Source organism: Mirounga angustirostris, unplaced genomic scaffold, assembly GCF_029215605.1.
Source record: "Mirounga angustirostris isolate CCGP_5_RB_7025 unplaced genomic scaffold, mMirAng1.0.hap1 SCAF_4, whole genome shotgun sequence".
In the NCBI taxonomy this organism is placed as follows: domain Eukaryota; kingdom Metazoa; phylum Chordata; class Mammalia; order Carnivora; family Phocidae; genus Mirounga; species Mirounga angustirostris.
In genome coordinates, this window is record NW_026991712.1 from 163437690 (window position 1) to 163461126 (window position 23437).

Below are 23437 nucleotides of genomic sequence, written 5' to 3' on the forward strand. Positions count from 1 at the left end.
CAACTGGGTCTCTGGGGTCACAGAAAGCCTGGTTAAGTCCTGGAAGACAGATAGGAGCTAATAAAATGTGGGAAGAGAGTGGCCAGGGGGAGACTATTTCAGTTGAGAGCATGATAAATTAAAATAACAGAATCAGTCGGTGTGACTCGAGCAAAGGATGTAAGAGGGAGAGATAAGGGAAGAAGAATGTGATGCCCAGAGGAATGAAGGGCCGCCTCAGGACTTTGGAGTTTTGTGTGCTTCTCCTAAGGGCAACGCGAAGACAATAAGGAGTGTTTTGTTCTGTTTTGTTTAAAGATTTATTTATTTATTTTGGAGGGGGCAGGCAGAGGGAGAAGGAGAGAGAATCTCAAGCAGACTCCCTGCTGAGCCGGGAGCCTGACTCGGGGCTTGATTCCACAACCCTGAGATCATGACCTGAGCTGAAATCAAGAGTTGGATGCTTAACTGACTGAGCCACCAAGGTGCCCCAATAAGGAATTTTAAAGAAAAGAGTAAGAAGCATCAGATTTGCTTTTTTTTTTTTTTGTAAGATTTTATTTATTTATTTGACAGAGAGAGAGCACAAGCAGGGGGAGCCGGAGAGGGAGAAGCAGGCTCCCACTGAGCAGGGACTCTGGGATCATGACCTGAGCCGAAGGCAGACACTTAACCAACTGAGCCACCCAGGCGCCCTGACATTCCACTATTCCTAAGAAAACCTTACTTCGTTGTGGTGGATCATTCTTTTAATCTACTGTTAAATTCAAGAATAGACTTGCTTAAAAAATGTATTACAGGGGTGCCTGGCTAGCTCAGTTGGTAGAGCATGCAGCTCTTAATCTTGGGGTCATGAGCTCAAGCCCCACATTGGGCATAGAGCTTGCTTTAAAATAAATAAAATGGGGGGGGCCTGGGTGGTTGAGCTGGTTAAGCGTCTGCCTTCGACTCAGGGGCCATGATCCTGCAGTCCTGGGATCAAGTCCGCCTTGGGTTCCCTGCTCAGCAGGGAGCCTGCTTCTCCCTGACCCTCTGCCCCTCCCCCCCGCTCATGCTCTCTCTTCCTCTCTCTCTCAGATAAATAAATAAAATCTTAAATAAATAGATAAATAAATAAATAAATAAAATAGGGGTGCCTGGGTGGTTCAGTTGGTGCATCTGACCCTTGATCTCAGCTCAGGTCTTTATCTCAGGGTTGTGAGTTTGTCTTGCGTTGGGCTCCACACTGGGGATGGAGCCTACTTAAGAAAAAATAAAAATAAATAAAATAAATAAAACTCATTTTTATTTTATTTATTTATTTTTAAAGGGTGGGGAGGGGCAGAGAGAGAAGGAGAGAGAGAGAATCTTAAGCAGGCTCCACGCCCAGCACAGAGCCTGACTCGGGGCTCAATCTCACAACCCTGAGATCATGACCTGAGCCTAAATCAAAAGTTGGATGCTAAAAAAAAAAGTCAGATGCTTAACAGAGTCAGCGACCCAGGAGCCCCCAAATAAATAAAGTTCAGATTCTAAAAAAAAAAAAAAAGTGTTACAAATTTCTTTGCCTTTTCAAGAATACACTAACAAGACTTTTTTACTGAACTCCCTTTGTCTTCAATAGTCAATGCATTTAGAGGTCTTTGATTTTTTCCTAACAATAGCTAGTATTTACTGAGCACTGAGAAACCGCTCAGCACGTAAGTTCCCTAAGGAGTACGTACCACCTAGGAAGTGTGTTAGAAGAATGAAGGATCTTCGTACAAGGCCCTGGAGATGGAACCAGAGCCAGTTTTTAAGTGGTATGCTTTCATTCATTCATTCAACACATATTTATGAAGCATCTCTGTGCTAGTGTCTGTGTTAGCTACCGCGGTACAGCCTTAAAGAACTCAGACTCAGAATCCCAGTCTAACTGGGGCGCCTGGGCGGCTCAGGTCATGATCTCAGGATCCCCGGGGTTGAGCCCCGATCGAGTCCCATCGGGCTTCGTGCTCAGTGAGGAGTCTGCTTCTCTCTCTCCCTCTGCCCCTCCCCCTACTTGTGCTCTCTCTTGCTCACTCTTTCTCTCCCAGAAAAGCAAGCAAACAAACAAACAAACAAAAAACACCTCAGGCTCAGAATTCCAGCCTAACAGAGATCAACAATAAACACGTGAAGAAACACACAAGATAAATACAATGTGTGAAGAGAGCTATTCTATACAGGACACCATGTATAGGATGGTGTAAGGGAGGCTTATTTTAGATGTGGTGGTTGGCAGGGAAGGCTTTTTTGAGGCGACATTCAAGCTGAGACAGAACAATGAAGAAGCCATAACTGCAGAAAGTTGTGGGGGTGGGGTGGGGGGAAGCACTTCAAGACTGAGTAAACAGCAAGTCCAAGTACCCTGAAGCAAAAAGCGTCCAGACAAAGTAACTTGATAAATCCTAAGAACAAGTGGATGTTGTCAGGGAACTAGACAGATAAAACGGTTAGGGCGCCTGGCTGGCTCATTCAGTAGGGCATGCAACTCTTGATCTCCGGGTTGTGAGTTCAAGCGCCATGTTGGAGGTAGAGTTTACTTAATGAAAACAAAATTAAAAAAAAAAAAAAAAAAAAAGACTGGGAAAGCAGACCCGGGTCAGATCAGGTCAGGCTTTGTAGAACTTGGTAAGGTGTTTGAATTTTATTCTAGGAGCAATGGGAAGCCACTGTAGGGCCTTTAAATAAAGGAGGAAAATGACATCTGAATTATGGATTTTAAAAGATTTATTTATATTCAGGGCGCCTGGGTGGCTCCCTGCTCAGTGGAGAGTCTGCTTATCCCTCTCCCTCAGCCCCTCCCCCCTTTCTTACGAGGGCGCTTTCTCTCTCTCTCTCTCAAATAAATAAATATTTTTAAAAATATTTATTTATTTATTCGGGGGGAGGGGCAGAAAGAGGGAAAGAGAAAATCTTGAGCAGACTCCCCACTAAGCAGGGAGCCCGTGAGGGGCTGATCCTGTGACCCTGAGATCACGACCAGAGCAGAAATCAAGAGTGGGAAACTCAGCCGACTGAGCCACCCAGGCGCCCCTGAATTATATTTCTTAAAAGGTCACCCTAGCTGCCATATGGAAAATGGATTAGAGAGCACCCAGAAAGAGAGAAAAATGACAAATTAAAATGTGGTTGCAGTAATTTAACTGAGAGATGGAGGTGAAAAAGATTAGGTTATAGTGGTAGGGATGGAGAGAGGTAAATGGATTCATGATACACTTTGTAGGTTAGAACCGAGTTTTGGATTTTATGATGAGGATGAATCCTTGTTGTTTTTTAACAACTAGGTGATGCTATTTAGTATGCTGGGGAAGACTGTGGGGAAGAACAAGTTAGTCTGATAAAATCAAGAGCTCCAGTTTAGATATACTATATCTGATATGCCAGGGAGACCTCCAAGTGGGAGAGGTCTAATAAGTAGTTGAATATATGACATGGGAACTCAGAGGACAGACCTACCCTACCATGGAAATATAAATTTAAAGATTATTAACATTTAGATGGTATTTGGTCTTGAAGAGATTATCTATATAAGGAGAGAACAGTTGTTAAAGAGTGTCTAGAAATGAGCTCTGAAATATCTCAGCATTTAGAAGTCCTACGAGGGAGGAGTCAGCAATGGAGAAGGATCCCTGAAACAGGAGAAAAATCATCAGTGTGGTGTCACAGAAGCCAGTGAGAAAAGTGTTTCATGAAAGACAGAGGGCCATCTATGTGGAAGGTCACTAACAGGTAAAAAGAGATGATTATAGAGAAGTGTTTATTGGATTTTGCAACATGTGGATCACTGGCATCCCTGGCAAGGCATCCTTTCAGAGGAGAAGGGTGGACAATAGATTGGGGTGGATTTAAGAGGAAATAGAGGTGAGGAAATGGAGACCTCTAGTGTAGACAACTTGTTTTAGTTTTCTTGTAAAAAAGGATGAAGAAATGAGATGAAAGGATGAAGGGAAGGTTTTGTTTATTTTTTTTTTTTAAGATGGTAATGTTCCAGTAGAAGTAATTGATGACAGCAAGGAAAAATCCTTGAGAAGGCATGCGGGGAGTGGCGGGGTAATCCACAGCACTAGAGGAGGGGTCTGCCCTTTGATAGGGGCAAAAACACATCTTTCATGGTATCAGGAAGGAAGACAGAGAGGATGGGTACAAATACAAGTAGGTTTGAGGCTTGCCATCTAATGAGAATGTTCCTCTCTGATGATTTTTATTTTCTCAAAGAAATAGGAGAATTAGTTATGGTGAAGTGAGAGAAGAAGGTGTAAAAGTTTGAAGAGAGAAAGCATGAAATACACTATCTCCGGAAGTGGGGAAGTGGGAAAGTGAATTTACTAGTGAGATTCAGTAAGATTGCCAGAAAAAAGTCTAATGCCCTTTTGAGACTTGTGGTCAAGAATTTAAAGTGAAAGCCTCAGCTCTTGTTAAGAAAATGAATTGTTGGGTCCAACTAGAATTGGGGTTTTACCAGGTGAGTATAATGGAGAAAGAGAAAAACAAGAATTGTATTTGTAAGCAATCATAACATCTAAGCCTGGTGACAGAAGTTATGAATATAGGAATGTGAAAGTGAAAAAGTAATACATTTAATGATTTGAAGGTTTTGAGGAAGTCAAAGAATCAGAGTTACTATTGATCAGACAGTTGAGATGCTTGAAAGGAGATTTTAGAGATGGTGTAGTTACTGGCAATAAAAAACACAGGGTGACTATGATGAGGGTTGGGTGGGTATTATAGGATGGAAGGGGAGATTGTTGGAGGTAAAGAATTTGACAGAGTAGTATTGGATAGTCATCCAAATAGATGTTGAATGATGAGCAGAAGTAGAGATGGAAAGGAAGACAATGAGCCATGAGCTAGTATTAACTGAGGAAGGAGTGATCCATCAAAAGGTCCATAGATGACAGTAACTTGGAGGGGTATTAGGGGACATGGCTAGGGTACTTAAAAGTTAGAGAGTTTGAAGTAAGGATACTGCCCATTGTTTGATTCCATATAGATATTTTAACATTGTAGTTTTAAAGTATCTTAATCTGTTCAGGAAGTGTTGAGTGCTAGTGGAATTTTTTTTTTTTGAATTTTATTTATTTATTTATTTATTTATTTATTTATTTGGGAGCGAGAGGGAGAGAGAGCACAAGCAGGGGGATGGGGCAGAGAGAGAGGGAGAAGCGGACTCCCCGCTGAGCAGGGAGCCAAATGCGGGGCTCAATCCCAGCACCCTGGGATCATGACCTGAGCCGAAGGCAGACGCCCCACTGCCAGTGGAATTAAAGAAAATATTATCTTCCTTCCGTGATTTATGTTTGTAAATTACTAGTCTATACACACGCATGTACACAGTCAAACTTCTTTTCTTTTTGAACAAAGAGTGCACTAACCTAAGCCTATTCCGAAGTTTATACTGCTAAAACAAACCTGTAACTCCGGCGAGGTTCCAAAATGAAATCAGTAAGATTGTGTGTGTGAAATCGGTAAGATTTTATTTCTCTAATTTAATTGGCCCAGCGCAAGGTAGAGTAGGTAGTAGGTACAAGTAATTTATGCTTTTGAACCGGAGAACATCTGTTCTTTCCGGGCAAGAATACCGGCAGGCAGCTCTTGGGGGTAATCAAGAAAGAAAAGGGTCCTCTAACATCTCTCCCCAGGAGCTGATAGGGCCTTGGCTATCAGGGAAAATTGCTCTGGCGAACCCATTCAAATTTCTCACAGCAAATCACAGTGGCCTACAGCCAACTCCTTTTCCGCTCATTGGCCTACTGGCAACTTCAGCGCCCCCCAGGCCTCCCTCCTCTCATCCGGAAGCCAATCGGAAAGATTAGCGCTCCGTAACTTAGTGTCATCAAGTACCGTACTTGCAATTGGCTATTGGAGCTACCGATCGAGAGGTAGGCGGGGCCATGCCAGCTGGCCTATATAAGAGGAGGACAAAGGCGGCGCGCCGCCTGTGTCATCCGCCATCTTGTGTGAAGCAAGGTGGCCTCCACGTTCCCTGAGCGTCTTCTCCGGTTCTGCCTCGACCGCCCCTTGATCACAGACATGTCTCGGGACCGGTTCCGGAGCCGTGGCGGTGGCGGTGGCGGCTTCCACCGGCGCGGAGGAGGCGGTGGCCGCGGCGGCCTCCACGACTTCCGCTCCCCGCCACCCGGCATGGGCCTCAATCAGAACCGCGGACCCATGGGTCCCGGCCCGGGCCAGGGTGGCCCCAAGCCCCCGATCCCGCCACCGCCTCCCCACCAGCAACAGCAGCAGCCACCGCCGCAGCAGCCGCCACCACAGCAGCCGCCGCCGCCGCTTCAGCCGCCACCACATCAGCCGCCGCATCAGCAGCCTCCGCCGCCACAGGACTCGTCCAAGCCCGTCGTTCCTCAGGGACCCGGCCCGGCTCCCGGAGTGGGCAGCGCTCCGCCGGCCTCCGGCTCGGCACCGCCTGCTACTCCTCCGACCTCCGGCGCCCCTACGGGGCCTGGCCCCACCCCGACCCCGCCGCCCGCTGTCACCTCGGCGCCCCCCGGGGCGCCCCCGCCGGCGCCGCCGAGCAGCGGGGTCCCCACCACCCCGCCTCAGGCCGGGGGCCCGCCACCTCCCCCCGCAGGGGGCCCGGGCCCCGGGCCTAAGCAGGGCCCAGGACCCGGAGGCCCGAAAGGCGGCAAAATGCCAGGCGGGCCGAAGCCCGGCGGCGGCCCGGGCCTAAGCACTCCTGGCGGCCACCCCAAGCCGCCGCACCGAGGCGGCGGGGAGCCCCGCGGAGGCCGGCAGCACCACCCGCCCTACCACCAGCAGCACCACCAGGGGCCCCCACCCGGCGGGCCCGGCGGCCGCAGCGAGGAGAAGATCTCCGACTCAGAGGTGAGTGTCTCCCGGAGCTACGCGTCGGTTTCCCTAAGATGGCGGCGGCCCCCTCCTCCTTCCTTTCCCAGCCTCCATTTTGTCGGAGACCGGAAAAGGCGCGTGCGCGCGGGCGGTGGAGGGCGGGGCCGCTGCCGGAGCGAGGGGCCGACGGCGTGGGTTCGCTCGCTGGCCCCGGGCTAGGCCGGCCTGGCGGAGGACCGAGGGAGGGTGGCCCGAGGAGGCAGCGATGAGAAGCTGTGCTGGGCCCTGTTAAAGCTAGCGGATCTTGGGAACGAGAGCAGAGCGTGAATTGTAGGGTTGGGGAGGTCGGGGGAGTTCCGGCCTTAAAGCGCAGGCACAGGTCGTGCGGGTGACAGCAGGTTTTTGATCACTTTTTTTTTTTAAGATTTTATTTATTTATTTGACAGAGAAAGACACAGCGAGTGAGGGAACACAAGCAGGGGGAGCGGGGGAGGGAGAAGCAGGCTTCCCGCGGAGCAGGGAGCCCGATGCGGGGCTCGATCCCAGGGCCCTGGGATTATGACCTGAGCCGAAGGCAGTCGCTTAACGACTGAGCCACCCAGGCGCCCCTCTTTTTTCATTTAATACTTGATCACCATTTCAACTTAATGTCTGCTACGATTTAGGTTTGTCAGGGACACTCAACATAGACAGCTGATGAGGTTGCTTGTGTTGAGTCGAGTCTAGAGAGGGCTGTAGGTCTATTCTCGAGTGTTCTGGATGGTTTGGGCTGTTTGATGTTTGGATGGTTACTAAGTTGGAAATACGACAAATACAGAATCTTGACTTTAAATGGAACAGAAGAGCAACCCGATTGGTGGTATTAACCCAGTCTGGGAACAGCGAACACTGTTAAACTGGATTTTTCTACTTGCTAAGGTCACTGGTTTCTGAAAATTTCCTTCCTTTTTCATTAGGGGTTTAAAGCCAACTTGTCTCTCTTGAGGAGGCCTGGAGAGAAAACTTACACGCAGCGTTGTCGGTTGTTTGTTGGGAATCTACCTGCTGATATCACAGAGGATGAATTCAAAAGACTATTTGCTAAATATGGAGAACCAGGAGAAGTTTTTATCAACAAAGGCAAAGGATTTGGGTTTATTAAACTTGTGAGTTTTTTTTTTTTAATGTGGATTTAGAGGGTTTTTTTTCTTGTTTTTCACTATTACAAACTCTGGTGTTCAAACCAACAGCAATAAGTTGGTCTTTAAATAATTTTCACCATTTTTACAAAAAAGATGCCATGTTGTGAATAATTGATACTAAGAAAAGAGAGGAGTGGGTGGGTAAGACCTTTACCTACCCTGGGTGGTGTCAGGGAGAGCTGCCTGAAGATACTTGAACTGAGGTGGAGGAAGAAAGGGAGTGGGAGTTAGGCTTTTGACAGTTTTAGAGTGGGCACTAACCAGCGTTGAGCTTATATTAACATGAGTGTGTCTGATACTTTCAGGAATCTAGGGCATTGGCTGAAATTGCCAAAGCTGAACTTGATGATACACCCATGAGAGGTAGACAGCTTCGGGTTCGCTTTGCCACACATGCTGCTGCCCTCTCCGTTCGAAATCTTTCACCTTATGTTTCCAATGAACTGTTGGAAGAAGCCTTTAGCCAATTTGGTCCTATTGAAAGGGCTGTTGTAATTGTGGATGATCGTGGAAGATCTACAGGGAAAGGCATTGTGGAATTTGCTTCTAAACCAGCAGCAAGAAAAGCCTTTGAAAGATGCAGCGAAGGTGTTTTCTTACTGACAACGTAAGTTCATATGCTTATCCTACTTTTAATTTATTAACTTGGATGAAGAAGTTGGGATAAAACCGAAACCAGTTAAGATGGAACCATTTTTGTTATTAGAACTCCTCGTCCAGTCATTGTGGAACCACTTGAACAATTAGATGATGAAGATGGCCTTCCTGAAAAACTTGCACAGAAGAATCCAATGTATCAAAAGTAAGATTGATTTAATCTAAGCATTTTTTTTTTTCCAAAGATTTTATTTATTTGACAGACACAGCGAGAGAGGGAACACAAGCAGAGGGAGTGGGAGAGGGAGAAGCAGGAGCAGGCTCCCCGCGGAGCAGGGAGCCTGATGGCAGGGCTCGATCCTAGGACACTGGGATCATGACCTGAGCCGAAGGCAGACGTTTAACCCACTGAGCCACCCAGGCCCCCCTAATCTAAATAAGCATTTTTTAATTGTAAATGAGAACTTGTAATAATTTTTCAATTTTGCTTAGAGAATACAAAAATCTTTGAAATGCATGTGCTTGAGAGAAATCTAAGGCTCAGGAAGTTTAGAGGTTTTGAAGTAGAGATACTCAAATGCTTAATGTTTGTTGCTGAGATAGGTACATTTTATATGTAGTTTTGTCCTTAAAAACAATGGTGTGATGAATAGGTATCTTTTTAAGGATTGAAAAAAAATACTCCTTGAATAGGAATTCGGTTAGAGGAAATAAAATTAGGAAATGGGGACGGTAGGATTTATCTCCAGTGTCCTATATTCTCTATTACTGCATCATTCTGGGACCTATTATTTTTATATTTTTTATTATTTTGTAAAGATTTATTTGTTAGAGGCGAGTGCGCGTGGGGTGTGGAGGGAGAGAATCTCAAGTAGACTCCCTGCCAAGGCAGGGCTCAATCATGACCTGAGCCAAAATCAAGTCAGACTGACTGAGCCACCCAGGCACACCTGGAACATGTCATTTTTTTTTTTTTTAAGATTTTATTTATCTGACAGAACAAGTAGGCAGAGAGACAGGCAGAGGGAGAGGGAGAAGCAGGCTCCCAGCTGAGCAGGGAGCCCGATGTGGGGCTCGATCCCAGGACCCTGGGATCATGACCTGAGCTGAAGGCAGCTGCTTAACCAGCTGAGCCACCCAGGCGCCCCGGAACATGTCATTTTTGATGTAGGGCTATTTTACCTGAACCAAGGGGGCCTATACCTTTTGGCATTTCTTACATGTGATAGGCCAGGTGGGACATCTGTTGTTTTTAGGGCAACCAGGTAGTATTTGTTGTGTGTGTCCCCAAATTGGTTCATGTTTAAATATTGTCAGGGAGAGAGAAACGCCTCCTCGTTTTGCCCAGCATGGCACATTTGAGTATGAATATTCTCAGCGATGGAAATCCCTGGATGAAATGGAAAAACAGCAAAGGGAACAAGTTGAAAAAAACATGAAAGATGCAAAAGACAAATTGGAAAGTGAAATGGAAGATGCCTATCATGAGCATCAGGCAAATCTTTTGCGTCAAGGTAAAAGACCCTCTGTAAATTTCCCCGATAGGATCAGTTGCTTTTTGAATTTTTTAGAACCCCATTAATGTGAATTCAAAACAATTTTCTAATGTTCAGATCTGATGAGACGCCAGGAAGAATTAAGACGCATGGAAGAACTTCACAATCAAGAAATGCAGAAACGTAAAGAGATGCAACTAAGGTAAAATTTTTGTTAAGCTAATTATAATTAGCCTTTGCTTCTGGGTTAACATTTAGAGGAAAAGATAGACCTAAATTTGGCAGGTGAGTGTGATGGAGTGCAGAGAGGTTAAATACTACTGTGACAGTGTTGGTTTAACACAAAGTTGGAGTGTAAGGTTTTGATTAATGACGCCTGTTTTTGTTGCCAGAATGCTTCTAAGTCTAATCTGCGCTCTCTCCAGACCTTCATGTGTGTTTGCTGTAACCTAGACTTGTAAAGTTATGAGGCAAACTACTAGCTTTCTTCAAATTGGCTTTTAAAAGATATGGATGGCACTTTAGTTTATATGCTTGATGAATATTTCTAGGCAAGAAGAAGAACGACGTAGAAGGGAAGAAGAGATGATGATTCGTCAGCGTGAAATGGAAGAGCAAATGAGACGCCAAAGAGAGGAAAGTTATAGCCGGATGGGCTACATGGATCCAGTAAGTAAAATTCTTTTGAAATGTAATTGGAGTTGTCTACAAAATTTGTAGGTACTAAAATGAAATTTTACTCAAATAATGACCTTTCACTTCACTGCTGTTTTTACAAGTGTGTCATTATCATGATTAATTCGCTTTGTTTTATTTTCTTGGCGGGGCCTAAAGATTTCATTAGTTGGGAAGAAGCTTTACGGGTTTTCTGATAACTGAGTCTCACCAACTGTTTTTAGAATATTGGTTCTGAATGTAGTCTTAACCTTTTTTTAAGTTTTGGAAATTTCTGTCTTCTCAAGAATTCTTAGTAGAGGTATAGTACAGGTGTATGAAAGGGTTTTTTTTTCTTGCAGAGAGAAAGAGACATGAGAATGGGTGGTGGAGGAGCAATGAACATGGGAGGTAAGCCTGAAGATCAAATTAGCAATACCATTAGAGAGCAATGTTTTGGTTGAGTTGTAACCAGCATTTTTGTTTCCTAGATCCCTATGGTTCAGGAGGCCAGAAATTTCCACCTCTAGGTGGTGGTGGTGGCATAGGTTATGAAGCTAATCCTGGAGTCCCACCAGCAACCATGAGTGGTTCCATGATGGGAAGCGACATGGTAATGTATCCTGTATGACGTAGTACAAAGGAAATTCTCATTTTTCACAACTTACGTGTGTGTGTTTTGTTTTTTGTTTTTGTTTTTGTTTTTTTAAGTAGGTAACTGGACCTCTTTTTAGTTCCCTTATCATGTAAATCATAATATTGAGGAATACTTTGGCAACATAGAAGAACTCAGTGTGCGGTAACCTAAACAAACGGTTGCCAACAAGAAGTCAATGCTGTCAGTAGTATGTTGGAGTTCTCTTTGGCAATAAGTAGACATAGGTGCTTTCCATTATATTGCTTGTGTACTTTTGCACTCTAGCACATGGCAAATCCAAATTCTAAATGTTAGATGATGTATCTGATTATTCTACATACAAGTAAGAGTAATCAAATGGCAAACTGTCATTCATTAAGCTGATATTTGCCATAAGTATGAATCAGACTTGTAGTTTATAGTTTTAGGCATGTTTTAGTGATGTGTAGGACTTTGACCTATATTTGGTGTGGTTTCTACCCATGAAAAGGGAGTTGTTTACTGTTTTGACTCGTCGTTTCCCACTTGTTGGGCCTGTCAATAGGTGCACCTTCTAAAATAAACTGACATCTCTATTTTGCTACAGGATAGCAAAAATGAGTGACAATTTTAAGCATACTAGTTGTGTGCATTTGATCTGAACCTTCTTGATGCTTTCATATTTTAACTGTACAGATAGCCTATCAGGATGCTTTAAAACCACCAAGTGGATTGGTCTAAGTGGCTGTGTTAGGGCTTTACAAATCCGTAGGAAAATTGAATATTGGATTAAGAGGTGGGTTTAGAGAAGAGTGCATTTTCACAACAACTAAATCTGAATTGGTTCACCTGCAGGCTTTTGGCAAAGGAGGGAAGCTGCAGCACGTAGCCCGTTAGATTCATTTTACATATAGGAGTATAAGGATTTAGTATGGGGCCTCATATTTAAAATCTACTTAAGGCTTTTTGAGAATTAGGATCATAAATAGCTGGTTGGGTTAAAACATAGTGTTACTAGCTTTCTTTAAATTTTAAAAATACTGTGGGTAACATTTTGGTTTATATGCTTTCTAAAAGGTAGATTGTAGGTTTGTATCAAATTTATAAAATCTAATTTGACGTGATGTTCCCACAATTAAGGTTCTTTGTATGTCCCATGTAACAGGTAGGGTTCTAAGATGTTGTAATAACATAATCGTGAAACCCCAAAATTTTCTTAGAGCTTTTGCGATATATAGCATAATGCGCTAAAACCCTGAGATTTTTAGGATTTTGAGAAATAGTTTAAAGGATTGAGATTTAGTTTTTTAAGTAGCCCTGTACTATTTAATAGGAAACATGTTGGAACTATGTATAGGAACAGTTAAACCCTGATGCATTCCCCCCCCCCCCCCCCATTTTTGGAGTGATGCTCTCAGTAACTTACTTTGAGTGGAATTTGAAAGATAATTGAGGCTTCTGTGCTTTGCAAATCTATAGGGTTTTTCTGTTGGGGGAATATAGGTTTCTCAGATTAGAAGTACTTAAAACTAGGTGGAATAGTGAAATCCTGCTTTATTGCAGTTACCGAAGCTTGGTGTTTAGGCTGTTTGGGAGATAGCCAAAACATGGAATCATAGCTAACCAGTGGACTTTCAAAGACCGGAAGGAAAAGCTGGGCCGGTGTGGGGGTGGGCTGTATATTCAGTCAATTTGCAACAGTATTGGCTATTACTGTGAACATAATTGTCTCTGGTTATATAGTGATGGTTCTGAAGGTCGTATACCTGTGAGAATATGGCAACACTTTTTTAATGAAGTAACTGTGCCGGTTAAGTGACTAAATCTGCTAGTCTTTTATGCTTTTTCTTTTTGTAGTCTGGTAGCATTTTATTAAAACTTTGAACCTTTTAAGGTTTCTGCAACTTAGCAGATGTGTCTTAAGATCTTGAAAAGCACAAGGTTTCTTATGCAGCTCATGCCACTAACTGGTGAGTAGGTCTTTGTCACTTCATTGAGTGCATTGAATCTGTCTGGTTGGGCTTGTTAGGCTTACTTGGAAATTAAATTTCCTGTTCAGACTTTGAAAGTGAGAAGTTTGCAAGCTTTTCCAGTGGGTTAATCTGATGTGAAATTTCTTAAAACTCATTTTGGAATGGGTTTTCACATCTGCACTAATTCTTAAATTTTTTAGCACTACAGGGAAGACCTATTCTTTGAAACAGGTGTATGAGAATGGCTCAAGTGGGAACATACCACAAGGCATGTATTATCGTAAACTAATTTTCAAATTACCCTTTTTTCCTTTCTATGTTCCCGGTACCTGTGGATCGACTCATTGGTGATTGTATCGACGAACGTTGACTACGGAACCTTCTAAAATAATTACTTAACACACATGGACATCAACTACATATAATGAACTGTTAATTACTGTTCCAATAGCGTACTGAGCGCTTTGGGCAGGGAGGTGCGGGACCTGTGGGTGGACAGGGTCCTAGAGGAATGGGGCCTGGAACTCCAGCAGGATATGGTAGAGGGAGAGAAGAGTATGAAGGCCCAAACAAAAAGCCCCGATTTTAGATGTGATATCTAGGTTTTCATTCCAGTTTGTTTTTGTCTTTTCTTGTTTAGATACCAATCTTTTAAATTCTTGCATTTTAGTAAGAAAGCTACCTTTTTATGGATGTTAGCAGTTTATTGACCTAATATTTGTAAATGGTCTGTTTGGGCAGGTAAAATTATGTAATGCAGTGTTTCAAACAGGGGAATTTTTTTCCTTTTTTTTCCTTTTTTTTTTTTTAACTGTATAATGTCCCTCAAGTTATGGCAGTGTACCTTGTGCCACTGAATTTCCAAAGTGTACCCATTTTTTTTTTACTGTGCTTCAAATAAATAGAAAAAATAGTCACAATATTGATCTTCAACTTCGCCATTCATGCTTCTATGCACATTAGGCTAGGAATTCCACTTTGAAAGCATGAGCGTGTCTAGGCCTTCGAGTGGCACATGCCATCTCTGGGAAACGGATCTGTAGGCTAAGTATTGCTTTCTACAAATAAGTACCCCTTGTTTTAAAAAGAAGAAATGCATATTGAAGTAGTTTCATGATTTGATTTGTTTGGCATTAGAGGAAGCAAGCTGGTGCTAAGTGTTTTTAAATGGTTATGTAAGCAAGCTGAACTGTAAATCTTCCTTCAGGAATGTGTATTAAGATTATGGAATGGGTGAAAGACTATTGGTAGGGGGAGAAAGTGGGTATGACTAAATGGCTCTTTATGGCCCTATGATCTATCCTTTCCTTGAAAGTTTCTGAAGAAAAAGTGGAAAGCTCATTCTGTTGCATTCCTCCATTCTTGTTTTTAAAAGAACAAGTCCCAAGCCCTACAAATGGCTTGTATTGAACTTTCACGTTTGAATTAAAGATTGTTAAACATGAAGCCTTTTCATGTATTACTTCAAGCGATTTATGAAGATGGGGTTTAGTTTGAAAAATGCAACTCGAAAGTAAGAAGCGTAGTAACCATAAAGTAGGTTTAGCTATGTATGCATTTGTACTCTGTAACTTTTATATCTCCTTGTGCTACTGCTGGTGGGCAAAATCTGTAGGACTATAAAAATCTACTTGTTCTCTTGTCTAAGTAAACTAGTGGTGACTGTTAATGACAAATAGGGTTGCAGATAACGATTCTTACTGTAAAATATTTGTTAACTTGTGTTTCCATAGTTTACTTTCGATGTAGCACTAAATCTGGAGAGAGTTGCTTATGCTACACAGTACAAATAGCCCTTCCTCCCACCATAAAGTGTTGGAGTGTTTCGATGGTGTTGTCAGTTGATTGTCAACTTCATTGAATCTCCTTCCATTAGGATAAGACATTTTGACTTAATATTCAAGTAGATTTAGTTACTGTTGTCTCCTAGTACAACGGGAACCTGTTTTCCCAGTGCATATCTGTTAGCAGAGGAACAACTTCCTAAAATTAGGTAAAGTAATTGAACGGTTTGGCTTTGTTCTTAGTTATGTTTCCATTCAAATTTGTACATTACAGAACTCTTACTATGGAATGTGTCTTCCTCCTTTTCACCTCTGTTCTTGGTGCTAATTGGCAAAAGTAAAATTCTAAATCAAATCTTGGTTAAAATGCTGGTTTAGTATTGTGCCTGAGTACAAAGGGAAACCTATTGTTGAAACAATTGAGCACTTTCTGCATAGGAAACTGGATAATACTAAAAGTAAAACACTAGTGGAGTATAAAGGCATGTCACCCAGTTATGGTGGTGTGACTGACAGGTACATGGTGTGCTAATTAAGGAAGAGAATCTCCTTAGAAAATGCTCATTATTTCTTCACCAAGACACTTTGAAATCGGTAGTAGTTCTACCATAATTCTATCAATGAGGAAGTTTTGTCCTAAGTCATCAACTGGTGATATGTATGAGGTTTTCTGTATGGAAACAAGGGTCTGGATTTGAAAGGAATCCATTACAAGTTGATTGAATTGTATGGTAGGGACTCCACTAATCATAAAATAAGGGGTGTTCATGGGACACCCACAGAGGGTGAACTTGAATGTGTGTGGGCGGGGGCTGGTGGGGAAGTGGGAAAATCTGCCTATAAAATTAATGTTTCAGTTTATTTTTCAGATTACATGCCTTTCTTTATAAGGGATGCTGGCACAGACCCCTAAAATAAGCTTTTGTTAGTACTGTACCTTTGAAGAGTGGTGAAGGATGCTAATGGATAATCTCCTGAAAGTTGTGGCTTTGATAGCCTTACTGTGGGCTGTAGAAGTGCTAAACGTTGTTGAGCAGATAATGTTGCTTAGTTTCAACTAAGTTTTGCCTTTCATCACCGAAACAGCAGTGTACCAAGGGTTGTAAGATACTCAAATAGACTTTCAATAAGTCTTGCAATGCATATGATAGTTTTTAGACTAATGTGAATTTAAATCATCTTAAAAAGGAATTTCCTAAAAGCTGATAATGAAATGTGGGGTGGGAAAGGGAATGTAGTACTTTTGAAGTATTTTAGCCATTTTTCTCACTTAAAGAAACCACCTGCCCCCATTTCCTCTTCTCCACTTTCTCTCATAATTTTAAGAGGAACACTGATCCGTTTTAAGCTTATTACTCCTAATCTTTAAAAACTGCGTTCTCTAAGAGACCCTAGTGTATTTAATTAGGAACTTTATAAGATTAACCCAATGGCTCACATTCAGTGAAACCATAATCCTCTTGGCTTAGAACACTAATTAAACTCCTAAAGAAGTACTATAAACCCCACCACTCTTTATGTATAGATGTATTATATCACTAATATAAACATAATAATTTGGGAAATTGTAACGTTACGCCTGTGCAATTTTTTATGAGTGGCATATTATGGCAGACAAAAATTTAGATTCTTGGCTTTTCTTGGGCAAGCCACTATGTTGTGGCGGAATGTTTTCTGGTGTTCTTGGACTGCAATTGTGCACTATTAAAGTAGTGGCCTGCTACATAACTGCATTTAGCCAGCATTTCTGCAGTGCGTAACTGTGAGGAACGTAGTACCGCAAATGGCAATGGACATTAGGACCCGGATGTAGTATTCCTGCTTGCTCCAAGATTCTCATTGCCGACTGCATACAGGTAGGTAACAAGCAATATAATCTAACTTGGTGACTTGCTATGTACTTTTATTCCGTGGGCATTCTGACATCACACTTCTGACAATGAAATTACAGTGCAGCACCTAACACTTGTATGGTAAAGCTAGTTTCTATCAAAAGTGCGTGGGTTTGGGTTTAGAGCTGTAATTTGTCAGGCAGAATTCAGTGCTGTTGCAGTTCTCAGATAAAAAGTGCAAACTTGATTCTTTGGTATGTCTGATTCAGTTGCGTGGTTTCCTTTAGTTGCATTGTAACTGAAGAGAACCTGGAGCACGTCAGTGGTGTGGGGGAGAGGGAGTCAAACCATACTTGGGAGGTAGAGCGCTTTTAGCATCTTCACACGGACTGTATAGCCTGCGATACTGAGTCTCTGTTGGAGCAAACTGACCTCATAGGTCAGGAATATCGAATTCAGAATGCAATCTTGGTAATTATTCTGCAAGTTGAGTGAATTAAGACTAAAAGTACAGTTTTTTTGGTAATGTGATTTAAATTTTTTTTTTTAAATGGGCTTCATGGGAATACCTTTGTTACTAACGTGGGCTTAGGCGGGAATCTAATGTGTATAGTACAAGTTACGTGACTTGTCTAAATATGTCTATGCTCTAAACCTGGGGGAAAGTGGTGTGGCATGTTGACTTGCCTGCAGTTGCAGACATGTTGGGAATTGTTTCCCAATCCTAAGACTTCGTCGTATTCTGTAGGATAACTGCAAATGTTCAGAGTAGCTTTTCGAATTTGGTTCCCTTATTAGCTTTAGGGATGTGATGTTATATAATCCAAAATGTTCACCAAAAAAAAAAAAGAACAACTTCAGAATCACCTTCTTTTGTTACTTAGGACTTAAGCTTTGTAAGCTTTGCATCGACTGTTGTTCCAGACCTCAATTCAACTTAACTTTGGTCTCCCGAGCTGGTTTTTAGCTAGTATGCATGAGAAACAGCTTTCATGTATAATGCTTTCTGCTCTGTAACTGGAAAGTTGGGTTTACTTTGCATAAATGCCGGTGAAAACTCTTCATGACTATGAGAATTTTCTTCCATTGTATCAAGAAAAATGGCTTGCTCTTTGGCAAGCAATTCACAAGGTGGGGACAAATTGGTACTTTAATAATGTAGTCTGTTCAAGCAAATACCTTGACTCTCCTGTTAGGTAAAAAAGCAAATGGTGACTAGTTCAGCTCTATATTAATAATACAATGCAGTGCAAACATAATGCTCAGTATTAGTGACAAGAGAATGTCGCTAAATTGACATACAACCCTGATGGGGTTTTCCTGTGGCATAATTCATTAAATCGGTGGCCAATGCTTGCTACCGTGATTTAGTGATTCGAGTGCTTAGAAATAAAAGCTCAGTTTTATTTCTTAACAGCCAATAACAATTTTGAGAGAATGTACTTGTTATATAATCTGTGGACTTGAGGAACATCACTGGGGAGGGGGGTTAATTTTGCTTCATTTCTGCTTATTTCAAGATGAATAGGTTTTTGCACTTTCAAATGAGAAACCTGTGACTTAAGTCGATTCTTACTAGTTTCGATTTGTATGTAGCTATAATTTGTGAATCTTAGTGTAGAGGATCTTAAAATCACTCACTCAAAAAGCTGGGAATAAATGGGTTGCAGTAACAACACTATACCGAGGTGCTTGCATTGTATTTCATAGTCTTTTCTTGTTACAAACCAAAATTATTCTTTTTAATGAGAATGGTCTAAGGTTCAGAGGTGTGATGCCAGAATGCGTTTTCGTACTGTTAGGCCCTTGGAACAGATACCGGTGCTTTCTGAAAGATGAAAGAAATGGAATGGGTGCTCTTCACACAAGGTTGCAAAACCTACAAAGAATGCATAATAGTCTCATTTTTCCCCAAGAAAAGAGATGCGTGTGACTAGTTTTGGACTTTTAACCTTAATGGGGGTTGCATGTCTCCTATTGTTAATCATTGTCAGCTGCAGTGACATGATCCACAGTCCTGCATTTACTGCCTTTCCCTTAATGATTTTGGACAGGTTTGAGAGAGCCAGGATGTTTGTTCTGGGCCTTTATTTGGTTTTGGCTTTTGCTGATAATGTTTCAGTGTTCTCTGTCAGCTAGTGCAGTTCTCAAATGGCTGCCTATTAGGGAAAGAATTCTGAGGATTTGACTGCTCCTAATCATCTGTCATTGCTGCTAGATAATGATTGGCAATTTTTAAGACTCAACTGTGGAAATCTCACAGTTGGTAAACCATCAACCATAAAAATGTTGCTTTTGAACACCAGTGCTGAAAAGATTTTATTTGGAGGGTGAAGAGGGGGCTGGTGGATGCAGGATAGGATAATCTGGAGAATGGGGGAGAATGCAAAACGATATAGTATCCCTTATGGATGGTACATGTGCAACAGGGAGCTCTTTTTTTATCCCCTTGGCGCAGTAACTGATGATCAGGGAGGAAGAAAAACCTGGAACTTGAATTAAGGCTGATCTTTCTGGTTTTTGTGCACTGTGGCCCTGCCAGGCATATATGGTGAAGGTGAATGTCTTCTCCCTCAGAAAAACTCAGGTTCCTTGCTGTCCCGAATAAGGCCTAGCTTCCCTGCCCTAACTGAAAACTCAGTGAGGACTTGGGAGGGAAAGAACGAGGCAAATGCAGAGGATTGCAGGATAACAACTGCATTGTTGTGTACTGTGGAATGGGGAGGGCACTCCTGGAGGACTCCTGCTGCAGGTGGTCAGTCCACCTGAGAATGGAAGACATACTTGAATGGGGAGCAGGGTATGTGCTTTTATATGAAAAGAGAGCTGATGTTAAAACTCATTTGGTAAGGTAAACGTTGTCACATACCTTCACATAAGGGATAGTATATTTTGGGTTGCAGTCAAACTTGATTGTGCTCAGACTGGTGAAAATAGATAGGCTTTTGTATTTTAAATAAGATACAGTTTTTATTTGAATTGAGCTGTCTACTTTATTACTTTACATAAGAATAATTTTAGATTCCCCCCCCATCAAGTTTCTTCCTGTTTTGTTTTTTTTTAATGCTGTAACTTGCCCCTAATCTTTGTCTCTGGAATTTTACTCTTTAAATTTTGAAGTTAACTAGCATTTTCAAACCTTTATACCCTTGTCTTTTATATTAACTTTCTCTTATTATTCTTTAGGTAAGAATGATTGATGTTGGCTGATACTGGAGTACACACTCAAGTAAGTTTCCTTAGAAGTCCTAACCTGTAGAAAAGTTTCGAGTGTGATTTGTTGTAACGGTTAAGGAATGTGAGTTAGCTTTGTGGGGTGAAACGTGTTTGATTTTTAAGATGTTTACTTCTCCTAAGGTAATATCATAATATCCATGTGTTTTTGAAAACAACATGTGGGGGCACCTGGGTGGCTCAGTCAGTTAAGCATCTGCCTACGGCTCAGGTCATGATCCCCTGGGGGTCCTGGGATGAAGCCCCGCATTGGGCTGTCTGCTTCTCCCTCTCCCTCTGCCCCTTACCCACTTGTGTTCTCTCGCACGCTCTCTCTCTTTCTCTCAAGTAAATAAAATCTAAGAAACCAAAAAACGTGGATGTGAGTTGGGAAGTGGGGACTATTTGTTTATTTATAAAAGTGTCAGACAATGGAAGAATCGACAAAAGGTACATGGTTGAAACTATGTTGTACACCTGAAACTAATAGAATATTGTATGTTATGTTTCAATTTTAAGAAAAGATACAGGAGGGGGGTGGGAGGATGGGTTAGCCTGGTGGTGGGTATTGAGGAGGGCACATTCTGCATGGAGCACTGGGTGTTAATGCACAAACAATGAATCATGGAACACTACATCTAAAACTAATGATGTAATGTATGGGGATTAACATAAGAATAAAAAAAAGAAAAGATACAGGATTATGTAAAGAAAAACATCAAAGAAGGCTTGAATTAGTGGAGAAATGCCACATTTTTAGAACTCTAAATTCTACTTCTGACCCATTCACAATCTCCCTTAAGATTCTTTTACTTATCCAGCAAATAGTAGAGAACAGTCCAGTCATGGGTAGGAGGAAAAATCCCAAAAGTGTGTGTGAGGAAAATTTAGAAGAATGTAACCATGGTGTATTTACCAGGTTTTTTCTAAGCAATAAACAGAGCAAAACAAAAGAAAAATACTGATTGGAACCCAGACCTGGGCCCCACAATGTGCCTCTTGTTGTTGTGAGAATAAGATGTACACACTAAAAGTTAATAAAAATGTAATACGCTATACATGTTATTGTAATAAGATTATATTTTTAATGATAGGTGGATAAGCTCTTAGTCTCGAGATGACATCATACAACGTGAGCCAAGAAGGAAAGCCACAACTTGTTAGACTGAGGAAGTATCTTAAGTAAGTTGAATGTTTCTTACTCTGTAAACTGCCTTCAGAAGAACTCTTGGGTGTTACAAGCATAACTACTTGTGTGTAAATATTTCATTTTAACTTATTCTATGTTAAAACTTCCTATGTAGGAAATACGATGTTTTTATAATACTTGAATATATCCTTTTTTTAACAGCCCTCTTGAGGTTGTAGACCTTGTTTTGTTGGTTTGACTCAAGCCTCAGAAAAACAGGGACTTAAGTTTTCTGTAGGAGTTTGTACGTCTGTTAACCTCTGTCCATAGAATTGTGCGAAAGAGGGTTTGGAAAATTGAAAGTTGCCTGTTTTTTTAGCCAAATAGTTATATGATGGGTTAATGATGTCCTAGAGTTAATGATGTCCTAGAAGGTTTGGCAGTCTTAAAGCGCACCTCAACTCTGTTGTTGAAGCCGGGAAAGCAGTCGTAGACAGTATGTAAACAGATGGACAGGGCTGTGTGCCAGTAGTTTTTGTTACAAAAAGGTAGAAGGTGGACAGTAGCTTCCTGTCCGTCCCACCCCCGCCATCTAATACAAATGGATATATCAGTTAAAGGGCTGTCGTAATCATTTAAACAAGAGTAAGGTGGAAAAAGTAGAAATAGTGATAAGTAATTGACTAGATTTTAAACCTAGGGAAGGTGCCAGTTAATGGAGTGTCTTAAGAGATCTCCCTTCTCAGAGTGGTTGCTACTAAAGTTCTAGTAAATGGAAGAAGTAAACTTGAATCAACTAGCTGGTGACAAAGTCTAGTGGTAAAATCTGCATCTTAATCCTTAACTATATAGATCGTAAATACTGTTAATACCTCATTCCTTGATTAGTATTACTTTGGTGTCAGAACGTTTACTTGGTTGGTGCTAAATGATAAGTGTTTGACAACTCTGATTCTTAACATCTTTTGGAGTAATTGTTTCTTTTAATTGGCAGGATGAGGTGAACTGTGTCCAGAAAACGAATGAGGAAGAGGGCAAAGAGGAATGAGCAGCCTAATTGTTGTTAATAAAGACATTTTTAAATCAGATTGTGCTTTTATTTGTTTTTGTTTTTAAGTAGGACTTTTTGTTTTCTAAAATTTTCCTTATGTGTCATCACGTTGTTTTTAGGTGACATGGGCATAGAACATGATAATTCAGGACTCTTGGGGCTTTTTGGCAGAGCTGCTTGAACATTAATTAACTGATCAACCTGACGGCCCTTCCTAGGCCCTTGTTCTAACTAAACTGATAAAGCCGTCAGTATTTTTAAATTGCCTTTATTCTTTATAGGTTTTATTCCTAAAATCAGTATGTGACAAATAACAGCAATTAACTACATGCCCCTCCTTGATTGGGTTTCAGACATAATACCATTTTGTATCCCACTTTTGTATTTCCCAAAACAGTTGTCAGATGATGGTTAAAGGGTACTCACATTACTTCACAAAGAAGCAAAGACAGAATTACATCTTGCCAAAGAACATGTTTGGGTTACCCTGAGTAGCAATTTCTTGAAGTTAAAATAAAGTGGAATTTCGTATATAGTAAAATATGGATAGATTCTTTGAATATAAGTGTAGGGAAAAGATTGTTCTAATTGACTGTAAAATCTGCTTAATAAAGAAATTTGGAAGTAAAATCTGCTTTTCTCCCTTCACTCTAGTCATTCTCGAAACTTGACAAGAGGTTAGTCGAAGGGCTCTTTGGCACCAGCTTTGCCAGCTTTGTTCAGGAAAAGGTATGAGGCATTTATGTTTAAAAGGTAATTCTGTTGCTATGTCTCTGGGGGCCACATTACTAATAGTGCAGAATTTCAGAAAGCACTAAGTTGTTAGCTTGCCATAATAAAGTAGAGGAAGCTCAGAATTTAGAACATCTTGCTCAGTGTTACTTGAAAAAGCACAAAGGAAGAGTTGAAAGCCAAAGCAGTCACTGCTCCCATGGGATTGCCTTGAAAACTGTGTACCAGGCAGGGATGAGATCAAGACCCTCCTGTTTATTTCATGCTCCTAGCCCTGCTAACTGTGGTTGGCATTTCTTCAAGTAAGAGGCCAGCTATCCCAAATCCAGAATCTTCTCAGTTTTTTTTTAAATTTTACTACCTCAGAGACAAAGCGAGCACAAGCAGGGGGAA

At 41.6% G+C, this 23437-nt stretch overlaps 1 protein-coding gene across 3 annotated transcripts; it reads left to right on the plus strand.

Moving 5' to 3' along the window:
• The first annotated feature begins 5873 nt into the window (after positions 1-5873).
• On the plus strand, positions 5874-22349 carry SFPQ (splicing factor proline and glutamine rich). 3 transcript variants are annotated; one of them, XM_064589500.1, is made up of 13 exons: positions 5874-6822; positions 7743-7931; positions 8273-8574; positions 8674-8769; positions 9882-10078; positions 10178-10262; positions 10612-10729; positions 11077-11125; positions 11206-11327; positions 13755-16943; positions 20106-20148; positions 21227-21314; positions 22256-22349. In XM_064589500.1, exons 1-10 carry the CDS (start codon positions 6013-6015, stop codon positions 13890-13892), a joined length of 2106 nt encoding a protein of 701 aa, XP_064445570.1. In that variant the 5' UTR covers positions 5874-6012; the 3' UTR covers positions 13893-16943; positions 20106-20148; positions 21227-21314; positions 22256-22349. The 3 variants fall into 3 exon arrangements, with proteins under 3 accessions (XP_064445570.1, XP_045754074.1, XP_054368967.1); XM_045898118.3 differs by having other exon boundaries at positions 13755-20148; XM_054512992.2 differs by lacking the exon at positions 13755-16943.
• Positions 22350-23437: the final 1088 nt, after the last annotated feature.

Bases quoted from the DNA above. Each gene is read 5' to 3' on its own strand.
- SFPQ (XM_045898118.3), top strand. From the start codon at position 6,013: ATGTCTCGGGACCGGTTCCGGAGCCGTGGCGGTGGCGGTGGCGGCTTC. The intron at 6,823-7,742 runs GTGAGTGTCTCC...CTTTTTCATTAG, and splicing joins AGAAGATCTCCGACTCAGAG to GGGTTTAAAGCCAACTTGTC. The intron at 8,770-9,881 runs GTAAGATTGATT...AAATATTGTCAG, and splicing joins AAGAATCCAATGTATCAAAA to GGAGAGAGAAACGCCTCCTC.